Source organism: Stegostoma tigrinum, chromosome 6, assembly GCF_030684315.1.
Source record: "Stegostoma tigrinum isolate sSteTig4 chromosome 6, sSteTig4.hap1, whole genome shotgun sequence".
Lineage (NCBI taxonomy): Eukaryota > Metazoa > Chordata > Chondrichthyes > Orectolobiformes > Stegostomatidae > Stegostoma > Stegostoma tigrinum.
Window position 1 is genome coordinate 11,047,167 of NC_081359.1, and position 13,004 is coordinate 11,060,170.

At 41.4% G+C, this 13,004-nt stretch overlaps 1 protein-coding gene across 3 annotated transcripts in view; it reads left to right on the top strand.

The window, feature by feature from the left end:
* Window positions 1–1,002: 1,002 nt before the first annotated feature.
* Window positions 1,003–13,004, top strand: part of myo16 (myosin XVI) — a 360,735-nt gene continuing 348,733 nt past the window's right edge. For all 3 annotated transcript variants that reach the window (XM_059646418.1, XM_059646419.1, XM_059646420.1), the window contains exon 1: window positions 1,003–1,373. In XM_059646418.1, the coding sequence (XP_059502401.1) occupies window positions 1,331–1,373 (43 nt within the window). In that variant the 5' untranslated portion in view covers window positions 1,003–1,330. The remainder of the gene's footprint in view (window positions 1,374–13,004) is intronic.

A 13,004-nucleotide genomic window follows, 5' to 3' on the forward strand; every position in this document is an offset into this window, starting at 1 on the left:
ATTGAAATTGCATATAAGCAATAAATAGCAGGTCTAAATAAAGATTAGGAATCAGCGCAGGCTTGGTGGGCCTAAGGGCTTGTTTCTGTGCTGCAATTAATTGTAACGTACTATTGTATTGTATTGTTTGTGGATGGTGGGAAGACAGCCGGCTGGCAATCCACTTTCTCTTGTCTCCTCCTGCTCTCAAACACACAGGCTTCAATGTTCACTCCAATATTGAAGACTTCCAGGGCAAATCCCAGCTGACTGTATGGAAGCTGACATCTCCTGTGTACCACACTCTGCTGCCAGGGACAAGGCTGAACCAGGAATGGCGATGGTGCTGCCTGGGACAAAGTGAACTATGCTAGAGCAATCTTGTCAGACTGCTGTCTGATTAATCTGTGGGACAGCTGTCCTCATTCTGGCAAGGCTGTGGGTGTGAATGAGCAGTTTGCAATCCATGGCCTGGATGTGTCTTCATGATATTTAATGGAAGAGGTTTAACATTGATCTTCATAGATCACAACATGCATTGTGAAACTTTCTACAAGTTCGCTCAACTTGTAACCTATTGGATTACCAACAATGCAAAGTTACTTGGATGAGTTCCTGTACGGTGTTTGCCTTTCTCTAAACACAACGGTTTCTGTAAACAGAAGAAATGAACATGAGTACTATATATATATTTCCATTGAAATTGTGGATTTGTTCAATATAGAATGCACATTTTCTCAAATTGTTAACTGTCATTTGTTGTCACAAGATTCCTATTCAAAATTGCTGATGGTGACCTTTGTAATGTTCAGTGTATGCTGTTATTAGCATAAGAACCCATGAACTGTATGTTTAATTTGAAGCACTGCTGTGCTGTCCATTTTTTGGCAGATGGGACTATGTTCATCCTTCTGTGTATCATCTAATAAACAGATGGCGAGAATTTCTGAAAGCTTACCTTGCAGTTTTACCATAACATCTTACTGACTCGTGCAGCTTTGGCTGTTTGCCATGAGGTATTCATTATGTCCTAGTTTGAGGAACCTAATGTTTGAAATGCTTCCTTTGTCACTTGTCTGCACATAGGTGCAAACAAGTACATGACAGAGAATTGAGGTCATCTTACACCGTAGAGTGACTATAAGCTTTATTCTTATTTTATGTGCCGCTGTTTTTAAGGGTGAACCTTTGAGATCCTCCAATTGTATTAGCAACAAACCTGGGGACTCGTATTGCAGCAAATAATCTTCAGCAGCAGGTCATCTAAATGCGTAAGCAATTAGACCGTCCTTGCAAGTTTCGGCTTTTAAATATTTGTGTTTCAAATTGCTGAAAGTGCAAGCCAACAGCAATGCTGCGATGGAAACCAAACATGTGGGACCTGCATGAAAAGGGTAAGCAACTGTGTATTGTGTTGCGCGCTCATTTTGAAGGACTACGAGTTTAACAGCATAAGGATAGGGAAGTTTAAATTAGAAAGTGTGAATTCATTTTCAAATCAGGCGCAGAAAGAAAAATCAAGAGAGGGCAAGAAAGGTTGGATGAAGAGAGAAAAAAAGGGCTGAAAAGAAAAAGAAAAGTAAAATTTAACTCATTTTTAAAATGCAACACCATTTGGGTCCGAAACCGTTTAAAGATGTGACATTAATAAAGGTTAGTGTGCCATGCCATGGAATTATAAAAACACCCTTTCAATAAGATTTATTGGACTTTTCAAAAGATTCACATTGAAAAATTCCATGCATTTTAACTTTTACAAGGTTCTTCCGGGCATCGGTACCCTCACTAGGTATTTACAAATTGAGAGGAAGCCCGAATACCGATAAATATAGATCTATAATTTTGACGTTCAGTTAATCTGTAATGAATGTGAAGTTCATATAAATTCACTCCTGTTCCAAATTTGTTATCTGGATTTGCAATCTCTCTGGAGTATTTTCAGTTGGCCACCGTAATTTGCATAATTTAGCACCGTTGTGCTTACTTGCTGTGGAAGGTGTTGGGTATCAACAATATCTAGCATCGCTCAATGTGTTACTGACACTGTAAATTATTATTAATTTATTATTAGACATTATTATTATTATTAGAGTGAGATATGCTAGGTTTTGTTTCTGTGTCTAGCTTACTTTGTATCTCCCATTCAAGAACAGCAACACTATATTGTTCAATGCTTTTCATTGGCGAGTCAGACAATGCATTGTTATTTTGTGGTGATAACTGTGGAGCTCATACAGCAATTGCTAAGTTTTTACATTTGACTTTTCCTGAGGTGATGGTAACGTTATCACAAATTTGATGTGCGCTGCTAACTCCACTGTCATGTTGACAACAGATTTAAGCATTCATTCACGTGTATTCACATTTTTTCTAGGAAGTATACTCAGGGAAAACATAAATCATAGAACCAGAATGTCTGTACTTTAAAATTTCACGTTTTGTGAAACTTTAGGGCATTAGAGTTTTTAATTATTGAAGCGACTTGATAGGACAGATAAAGAGGAATCTTTGCACTGATGAACGAGAAGAATGAGCTGAATTTTCCCAGGCCTGAGAGACATGGGCAGTGGTGGGATAGTTGAGCAATTAAAATAAGATCCTTAATGTTGATGCCAAAAAATACATTTTGCGCATAAACTTTTAATGACTAAATGAGAATTCTACTCTTTTAGGCATGTATTAACATCTATCTAATTTGCAAACATTAACATCTAATCTAGCCTCATCCATATGCAGGTTGCTATTTTCCCCACAAAATGGTGAGAAACTAGATGGTGCCAATTCCAGACATGAAAACCAGAACGGGTACCTCATTGGTGTTAGGCATCTATCTTAGCTACTTTTCCACAACATCTCAGCTTCAATTTCATGGAGGTTGGCATTGGCAAAACACATTATCTTGGTACAAAGTTGACTGATATGTGGTACAGTTCTACATCTCAGTCCTGCTCTCTAGATTTCACTGATTCTTAAATTGCAATGCTGCTTTACACACAGGGGCACACCCCATCTCATACATCAGCACAGGGTCCAACTCAGTGCTCCCCATTGCTTTTGCACCTACTTGGATGCTCACAGCATCTCTGTTTTGCCTTGCCTTTTTGTGCATTGCTACCTTTTTCAAAACTTAAAGGCTTACGGTACTTCTGTCTTGTTTTCCCTTTCAGTGCAGACACAAAGCCATGTAGCATGTCAAGTTTGTCAGCAATGATAGTAAGGGGAGTGGTACCCTTCCGTATGGCACCATGCAAGGTCAACATCACACCAATGAAATGTGCCAGTAGCTTTCTTGGGCAAATATACTGAATGTGCTTCAATGAAATGGCCATGTCTCAATGTCTAAGCAGAAAACGTCCTTAGTCAAGAGAGCTGTTATCAATCAGGGATCCCATCACAATAAGCAAAAGGGATTGTTGAATCGCAGCACTGGTGCTTGGACAAGGTCGGTCAGCGTTCAGGGCAATCAAGGTCAGGGGTTACATATCATTCCAGTTCAGGGAGTAGGCTATATCAATACAGCCAGCTTGGGGACCCCTGTGAAATGGGGAGCTGCACAGATGTCACGGAGTCATAGAGTAATACAGCATAGAAACAGGCCCTTTGGCCCAAACTGGTCCATCCTGACAAAGGTGCTCACTCTGCTAGATCCAGTTGACTGAATTTCATCCGTATTCCTCTTAATTCTTCTTATTCATGCACTGATCCGAATGCTTTGTAAATGTTGCCATTTTACACCTCAAAAAGGTCACCTCCCATTTTCCAAGTTTCAAGGAATGATGTCCTATCCTGGCCAATGGCTCCCTATAACTCAGGCCTACTAGTCCTGGCAACATCCTCATAAATCTTCTTTGCACACTTTCAGTTTAGCTAGTCTTTCATACAACAGGGTGATCAAAACTGTACACCAAGTGCAGCCCCACGAATGCCTTATACAATTGTAACATAACATCCCAACTCCTATACTCAATGCCTTGGCCAATAAAGGCCAGCATGCTAAATGCATTCTTCACTGCCTTATCCATCTGTGATGCCGCTTTCAATGAACAATGTACTAGTACTCCTAGGTCCCTCTGTTCCACAACACACCTCAGGACCTTACCATTTACTGTATAAGTCCTACATTGGTTTGACTTTCCAACATGCAACACCTCACTCTTATCCATATTGAATTGCATTTACGAATCCTCAGCCACTTGCCCATGTGATCAAGACACCTCTAATTTTTGATAACCTTCTTAGCTATCAACAACACCTTCTAAATTTGTATCATCCACATACCAATTATGCCTTGTACATTCATATCCAGATCATTTATGTCAGTCAGGAGTTGGGTCAGTCATCAGCCAGGGCTGACGGTCCACATCATTTGGGAGGTGAGCCGTGATCTGCCCTGGGGGCCTGTAGTGAAAGCAAAGGCGGGTTATCAAGGGCCATAGCTGTTGTAAGGAAGTTGAGTAAGTCAATTATGAGGATTGGAGACACTATGCTGGGATGTAAAGGAACATTAATTGTGACGGGGTAACTCCTGATTGAAGGGGAGGGGAGATGATAGAGCATAGAAGGATATAGAATACCTTGGGCGGGGGGTGGGGGGAGTCAATGGCAGTTGCTGCAGACCTGGCTTCAGTGTAGAGCAGTGCATAACAATATTTGGCATAAGCTGGCTCAACAACCATGGTGAAATGTAGATTTAAGCATAAATTTTGTGAGGGAATATCTTTAAGTTTGAGTTTTGGTTTGATTTATTGTTGCCACATCGACTGACATACAGTGAAAAGTATTGTTTAGTGGCTTTGTTGGAGGCTCACTGATGATGTTACCTAGAATGGTGACGAAACGTCTGAAAACTAACCTTCCAGCTCAGCGAGCAAACTAACATCCAGAGCCTCAACCTGAGCTACGAATCTTCTCAAAATTGTTTAGTGTGTTATGCATGCAGATTGTACCATACCGAGGTATCAAGGGAGCAGAATAGAATGTTACAGCTACAGAGAAGGCGCAGAGAGAGACAGATCAGAATTAACATTTGAGTAGTTTTGTTCAAAAGCCTGCTAACAACAGGGAAGAAGCTGTTCTTAAATCTATTTGTATGCGTATTCAAACTTTTATATCTTCTGCCCAACAGAAGAGGGTGGTAGGGAGTATCACCAGTGTGGGAGGGGACTTTGATTATGTTGGTTGCCTTCCTGAGTCAGTGGGAAGTATAGATGAAGTCAATAGATGGAAGACTGGTTTGCACTATGGACTGGGCTGTGTTCAAAACACTCTGTAGCTTCTTACAGTCTTGGAAAAGAGCAGTTGCCATACCATGCTGTGATATTTCCAGATAGAATGCTTCCTATAATAACTTGCATGAGTCCTTGTGGACATGCTGCTTTTCCTTAGCCTCCTGAGGAAGTAGCGATGTTATGGTGCTTTCTTGACTGTCACATTGACATGGGCGGACCAGGACAGGTTGTTGGTGATCAGCACCATTGATGCAGACAGGGTGAAGCCCACCACTCCACTTTCTGAAGTCAATAACCAGCTCCTTCATTTTGCTGGCACTGATGGAGAAATTGTTATCTTTATACAAGCGACTAAGCTCTCAATCTCTTTCCTGTGTTCTGGAATCATCTTTTGAGAACTGACCTGCAACACTGGTGTCAGCAACAAGCCTGTAAATGGTGTTCAGCCTGAATGTGAAAAATTCAGGTCTGATGGAGTTGACAAGGAGGGAAAGGCATTAAGGGATGTGAGGGTTGGTGAGCTAACCTGGAATGACTAGCTGAAGCTGAATGTCACTCTGTGAAGCAGGACAACTATTACTTTCCATTCTCATCTGAATTGAAAATGCCAATGAAGCATAAGGCATGTGTTTTTTTTAAGGGAGTAGACTACACTTGTACGGACAAAACAACATATGGACCTACAAACAAGGAACAAGGTTAGGCCACTCACCCACTGAGCCTGCTCTGCCATTCAATAAGGTCTTGGCCAGTCTGATTTTAACCCCAATTTCACATCCCTGCATGTTCCCTTTGTAACATCCCCCTTGTAATCAAGAATCTATCTACCTCAGCCTTCAAAATATTTATAGATAGTGTCTCCATTGCCTTTTGAGGAAGGGAATTCCAAAGAATCATAACCCTTTGAGTGATGAGGATGAGGATGAGGATGAGGATCTTCTTCTTCTCTGTTTTAAATGAGCTAATCGTTAATTTTAAACTGTGAGTCCTATTTTTAGATTCTGCCCCATCCACCTGGTCAAGTCCCCTCAGGATCTTCCGCATTTCAATTAAGACACAGTTGACTCTTCTGGACTTTGTAGAAGATACAAACTTAACCTGCCTAACCTTTTCCTTGTTAGGCAATCTGCTCATTCCAATTATTGGTCAAGCAAATCTTGTGAGAAATGTGAACCTTTGAAAGAGCAATTGCATTCATCAGGCACATGATAAAGATATCTGTAATCACAGAATTCTGGATGCAGTTGACCAATCCTGTTGCCTGCCCTCAGGCAATCATGACTAAGTCATTATTCATTACAAATTGATCATTATTGTCTCTGTCAAGTGGAAGTAATCATAGGCAATCTTCAAACTGTTACCTGCTGTCCACAATTCACAAGCACGTTGCAAGGTCTCACAGGCCGTACAAGACAAGAAAGTTGTTTTGTTCTCACATTGACCTGCTCATATTTGACAACATGATTTTATATGAGATAACAAGGTGTAGAGCTGGATGAACACAGCAGGTCAAGCAGCCTCAGAGGATCAGGAAAGCTGATGTTTCAGGCCTTTTTCTGAAGATGGGTCTAGGCCTGAAACATCAGCTTTCCTGCTCCTCTGATGCTGCTTGGCCTGCTGTGTTCATCCAGCTCCACACCTTGTTATGTCAGATGCTCCAGCATCTGCAGTTCCTACTATCTCTAAAATGATTTTATATGTATTGCTTCTTTCTTGGCTGATGTGAAGGGCTGTGGGTAGGAGTGCTGAAGGCTTCAATAAAGTCACTGCACCTGCAATCTCCTACTCTATTTGAGAGACATGGCTTTTGCTGTATGCATTGGAATATGTCAAAGGCCCATCTACAGGCATTCCATGACCCTCCTTAACAGAGACCGCCGAGTCCTCCTATACCAAGCACTGTGGCAAACCCATTGTTGTGTTTGCTATGAAGACCGAACACTCACATTACACGCAGTCTGATCTGTTTCTGACATTCCCCACCAAGGTTTCTTGGAGCTGTTTCCAATGGATCCAGCCACAGCGGCAATCATTGTTGCTGTGTCCGCAGTATAACATGGCTGAAAGGAAACTAAAGACATACGAAAGCCCAGGACCAGCAGCAACTTCCAACAGTTGCCTAACAGCTCGGGGAGGCGATGGCTTAGTGATATTTTCGCTGGACTGTGAATCTAGTTACCCAAGTTATGCTCCGGGGTCCAAGATTCGAAACCTATCACAGCAGATGGTGGCACTCGAATTTAAAAAAAATGTAAGTAAGGGTCTAATATTCATGATGAATCCATTGTCGATTGTAAGAAAAACTCATTCCAGACCCACAGCAATATGGATGATTGTCAATTGCCCTCTGTTAGGGATGGACAATAAATGCTGTCCTGGCTAGCAACACCTTCATTCCATCAATGAATAATAAAAAAAAAATGAAAAAGCTGCTGCTGACGGCTTCTCAGGATGTAGATGAAATACAGGAAATCTTTAATGTAATTTCTTTCAGATAATTCTGATGCCACAGCTCATTGACAACATTCCCAGGATTTCATAATAGAACAGAATCATTTACCGGATTAGCCTGCAAATTCCTTGCCATCCACTTAGCATCCTGACTTAGAAATGTATCATCGTTCCTTCAGCATTGCTGGGTCAAAATCCTGGCTCTCCCTCCCTGATATCATCGTGGGTTAAGCACACAAAATACATTGTAGCAATTCAAGAAGGCGACTCACTATTACTGAAAGCGCAACATAATGAAGGGTAATAAACATTGGTCCAGCCAACAACTTCCACAGTCTTAAATGACTAATAGAAAATCGCTCAGAAATTGACAGTCAAATTTTCGAAAAATTCCACCCAATGCCTAAGAATTCAAGCCAACCTATTCAAGAAGAAAAGGAAGCACTGCTTTGTATATGGTGTAAAACAGTCTTAAATTCTGTCCCAGAGAAGACTGTGAATGGTGCAACAATAAGAAGTTTCCAATCTAAGATAATTATTTTTGTGTAACAATGACAAAGGCTCTGGAGTCAATCTGGGTGACACTACTGATGTACAGATAAACAATTATCAAATTAAATGTGGGGTAACAAGGCGTTGAGCTGGACGAACACAGCAGGCCAAGCAGCATCAGAGGAGCAGGAAGGCTGACAGATGCTGCTTGGCCGTGCTGTGTCCATCCAGCTGTACACCTTGTTATCTCAGATTCTCCGCATCTGCAGTTCCTGCTATCTCTCAAATTGAATTAAATAGGCTGAATGGCCTACTGCAGTTCCTGATTCTTATAGGCTAAGGAGGCCCGCCTGTGTTTAAAAACTGTCTTAGTATGCAAATTATTTCGTTCATCATCTGCTTCTGAATCTGAAATTTAATTCAATATCTGAATCCAAGATCGCGTGTGTGGGGGTGGAGCAGTTATCAATGTTTCCATAATCCATAAATTTAATGCAGTGCTTTCAGAGTGAATAGCATTCCTTTGAGACTGTCAGACTATGCTATATACAAAGGATGCAAGATACGAATATTGTTTCATTCCAGCAGTAAGTATCTGAAATCTCCCAGCAACAACTTGGCAAATCAATTAATTTTCTGTTGCTTAAATCAGTGCATGATCCCTTTTGGAGTTTTGTTGGTTATAGCAACTGATCCTGGGAAAATTCCAATCATGGAAAGATTAATTACCTACAGAACTTAACTCTAATAATCTGTGTTGCATTTTTAAACTTCTAATACAATGCAGGCAGCACATACTGTGCAGAGGTGGAGACTAATGGGTAGATATACTTAATGAAAAAAGTCCTCAGTCATTGAAGCAAAATAAAACAGAGAATTAATTTACATTCTGTGTCACAATTTTAAATCATTGCCCTGTTATATCAAGTAAATGAGACTACAATTCAATCTCCCACCATCAATAGATTGCCTGTACAGTGCAAGTATTAAAACATGCTGGGGAAGCACAGGGATACTTTATTAATGTGAGTGAAAATTCACTGAAATTAAACAGTAACACCAAACCTGGAGGCAGTTTGAACACAGAACAAAAGGTATATGGATGAAAATTCAGAACTTAGTTTCATTTTAGCAATGGAAGGAACAAAAAAAAAATCAGGAAGCTCAATATATTAACCTTGATTGTGCTTGTCTCTTAGTTTGCTTAACAGTGATGTCTGATTCATTTCCTAACATTCCAATATCTCTACAGTTTTTGAGAGGGTTGTGGATGAGGTTGCAAACTTGCTTGCTGAGCCAGTGTGTTTGATTGCAAATGTTTCATCACTCTGCTTGATAACATCGTCAGTGAGCCTCCGGTTAAGCGTAGGTGTTCTCTCCCGTTTATTATTTATGTGCTTCGGTTTGCCTGGGTGGTTGGCATCACTTCTGATTCTGTTTCTCAGTGGTTTGTATATCGGATCCAGTTCAATGTGTTTGTTGATGGAGTTCCAGTTGGAATGCCAAGCTCCAAGATTTCCCTGGCGTAACTGTGTTTGGCTTGTGCTATTATGGATGTGTTGTCCCAGTCGAATTTATGTCCTTCCTTGCCCTTGTGTATTGAGACCAGTGAGAACTGATCGTGCCTCTTAGTGGCTAGTTGGTGTTCGTATCTTAATTTAAGTATGTTATACTTTTAATATAGAAAACATTTTCTTGCATTTAATTGTTACAGAGATAGTAGGAACTGCCGATGCTGGAGAATCTGAGATAACATGGTGTGAAGCTGGATGAACACAGCAGGCCCAGTAGCATATGAGGAGAAGGAAAGTTTGACGTTTCAGGTCGAAACTCTTCTTTGGAAATGGTGGAGGGGAAGGGGATCCTGAAATAAATAGGGAGACAGGGGGAGGTGGGTAGAAAATGGATAGAGGAGAAAATTGGGTGGAAAGGAGACAGACAGATCAAAGATGCAGGGTTACAGCCAGTGAAGGTGAATGTAGGTGGGGAGTTAGTGAGCGGATAGGTCAAGGAGGCGGAATGAGGTTAGTGCGTAGCCGATAGGGGTGGAGCTTGAGGTGGGAGGAATGGTTAGGGAGGCGGGGACTAGCTGGGCTGGTTTTGAGATGTGGTCAGGAGAGGGCAGATTTTGAAGCTTGTGAAGCTCACATTGATACCCTTGGGCTGCAGGGTTCCCAAGCGAAATATGAGATGCTGTTCCTGCATCTTTTGGGTGGCGTCATTATGGCACTGCAGGAGGCCCACGATGGACATGTCGTCCGAGCAGTGGGGGGGCAGGAAACATTGACGTTTCAGGTCGGGACCCTTCTTCTCCTGACCCAAAATGTCAAGCTTTCCCGCTCCTCTGATGCTGTCTGGCCTGCTGTGTTCATCCAGGTTCACACCGTGTTATCTCAGATTCCCCAGCATCGGCAGTTCCTATAATCTCTCCAACATGGAGATGTTTGGTAAGATGCAAAGTTGATTACTGAGGCGAGTTGTGCTGTTACCAAGGTGTTTAACAATCAATAATGATCGACAATGGGCAAATCACTACTGCTGAGCAAGAATCTCACTGCGCTGCTTGTGAAAAGCATTAAAAATTGCACACATTGCTCTTAATGTTGACATGGGCCTCGCCATACTTGCTTCCCAATTCTACCACGCATCCTGCTACAGTGACCTGATTTACTTTTCAGTCATTTTCAGTTCCGTTATTTGCAGTTAATAATTAGATTTAACTTTCTATTAGGCATTTATAAAGTAAATATAGCAAGCCCATAAAAGAGAGGGAGCTCAGAATGAGATGGTGCTTTCAAGAAAGTAGCAGCAGAATGATGCAACTTTTGTCAGCAACTTTTTGATATTCATATTTAATTGTATTTCACTTTTTGCCTGAAGCTGTTAGTCACAGCTGAATTACAGAGTGAGAGATGGAAACAGACCCTTCAGTGCAACTCGTCCAAGCTGACCAGATACCCTAAACGGATCTCGTCCCATTTGCCAGAATTTGGCCAAAATATCTTTAAGCCTTTCCTATTAAAAACCCATCCAGATGCCTTTTAAATGTTCCAGTTGTACCAGGCCACACCACTTCCTCCGGCAGCTCGTTTCCATATATGAATCACCCTCTGTGCAAAATAGTTACCCCTCAGGTACCTTTTAAATCTTTCCCCTCTCCTCTTAAACTTATGCCCTTTACTTTTGGATTCCCCTACCCTGGAAAAAGACCTTGGCTATTCACCCTATCCGTGCCCCTCATAATTTTGTAAACCTCGCTAAGGTCACCTTTCAGCCTCTGACGCTCCAGGGAAAACAGCCCCAGCCTAATCAGCCTCTCTCTGTTGCTCAACCCCTCCAATCCTGGCAACATCCTTGTAAATCCTTTCTGAACCCTTGCAAGTTCAATAAGACCCTTCCTACAACGGGAGACCAGAATTGAATGCAGAAGTCTAAAAGTGGCCTAACCAATATCCTGTACATCCACAACATGATGTCTCAACTCCTATTCTCAATGCTCTGAACAATGAAGGCAAACACGTCAAGTGCCTTTTTCATCACCCTGTCTACCTGCGACTTCACTTTTAAGGAACTATGCACCTGCACCGCAAGTTCTCTTTGTTCAGCAACACTCCCAGGGCCCTACCATTAACGGTATGAGTCCTGTCTTGGTTTGCCTCTCCAAAATGCAACACCTTGAATTTATCTAAATTAAACTCTATCTGCCATTCCTTGATGCATTGGCCCGTCTGATCAAAGTCCTGTTTTACTCTGACATCGTGTTCTTCACTGTCCACTACACCACCTATTTTGGCATCATCTGTAAACTTACTAACCATACACCCCGTACTCACATCCACATTATTTACATAAATGACAAAAAGCAGTGGAGCCAGCACTGATCCTTGTGGCAAATCGCTGGTCACAGATTGTATGATTTAGAGATGAATACTGATGAGGGACATCAGCCTACCATTATTTTTTTAAGTAGGTTCTAACCTAAGATGAAAATCAGGGCAAAATACAATGTGTGAAGCAGTGTGTGTTGAAAACTACACCACTAGGGGGTGTTGTTTAATCTTTTTAATGTTAAAAAGAGTATTAACTTTATTTAGAGCAATTTTTGCATATTTAAAACTTTATAGTTAAAGTTATAAAATAGCAGTGTTTTCTAGTTGCAACTAACTCGTAAAGGAAGAAGGGAAATAAATTTGTGTATACAATGAAGGTTGCACATTAATGCAATAATCTGAGTCAATGGTACCATCAAATTTTTATTCCATAGTTTAAGGAAACTTGGGCAGATTCTACGAAAATCTAACCATCTTCTCATACCTAAGTACTACCCAGGTGAAGATGAAACTTTATCTGTGAGCTGACGCATCTTTGGGTGCCTGTCAACCATGATTATAAAATGATGGCTAGTTCAATATTTACCGTCAATGCATGAGACTCCCAGAGTACAGTATGGATTTTACACTGTCAGCTTATGATTCTGTCAGTTGTGTGGTAGAGAGTTTCAGAACACAGAGGGAACATAGCATTCAATATTGCAAGCAATCATTAACCAGAACAGATAATAGCCCTGAACTTGCTGAAAGAAAGACAGCGTGTGAACAATGCCTGCCATTACTAATGTGCAAATTGGCCAGAAAATGTGGAAATTAAGATGTACGCTGTTTGTTAAGACTCTGTAGAACATGCTGGTCAATTTATTCCACCCCATTCCTATCTGGACTACATTTTCTCCCCTTTGGTCCAGGAACTCCCCACCTACGTCCGTGACACCACCCACGCCCTCCACCTCCTCCAGGACTTCTAATTCCCTCGCCCCCAACACCTCATTTTCACCATGGACGTCCAGTCCCTATACAC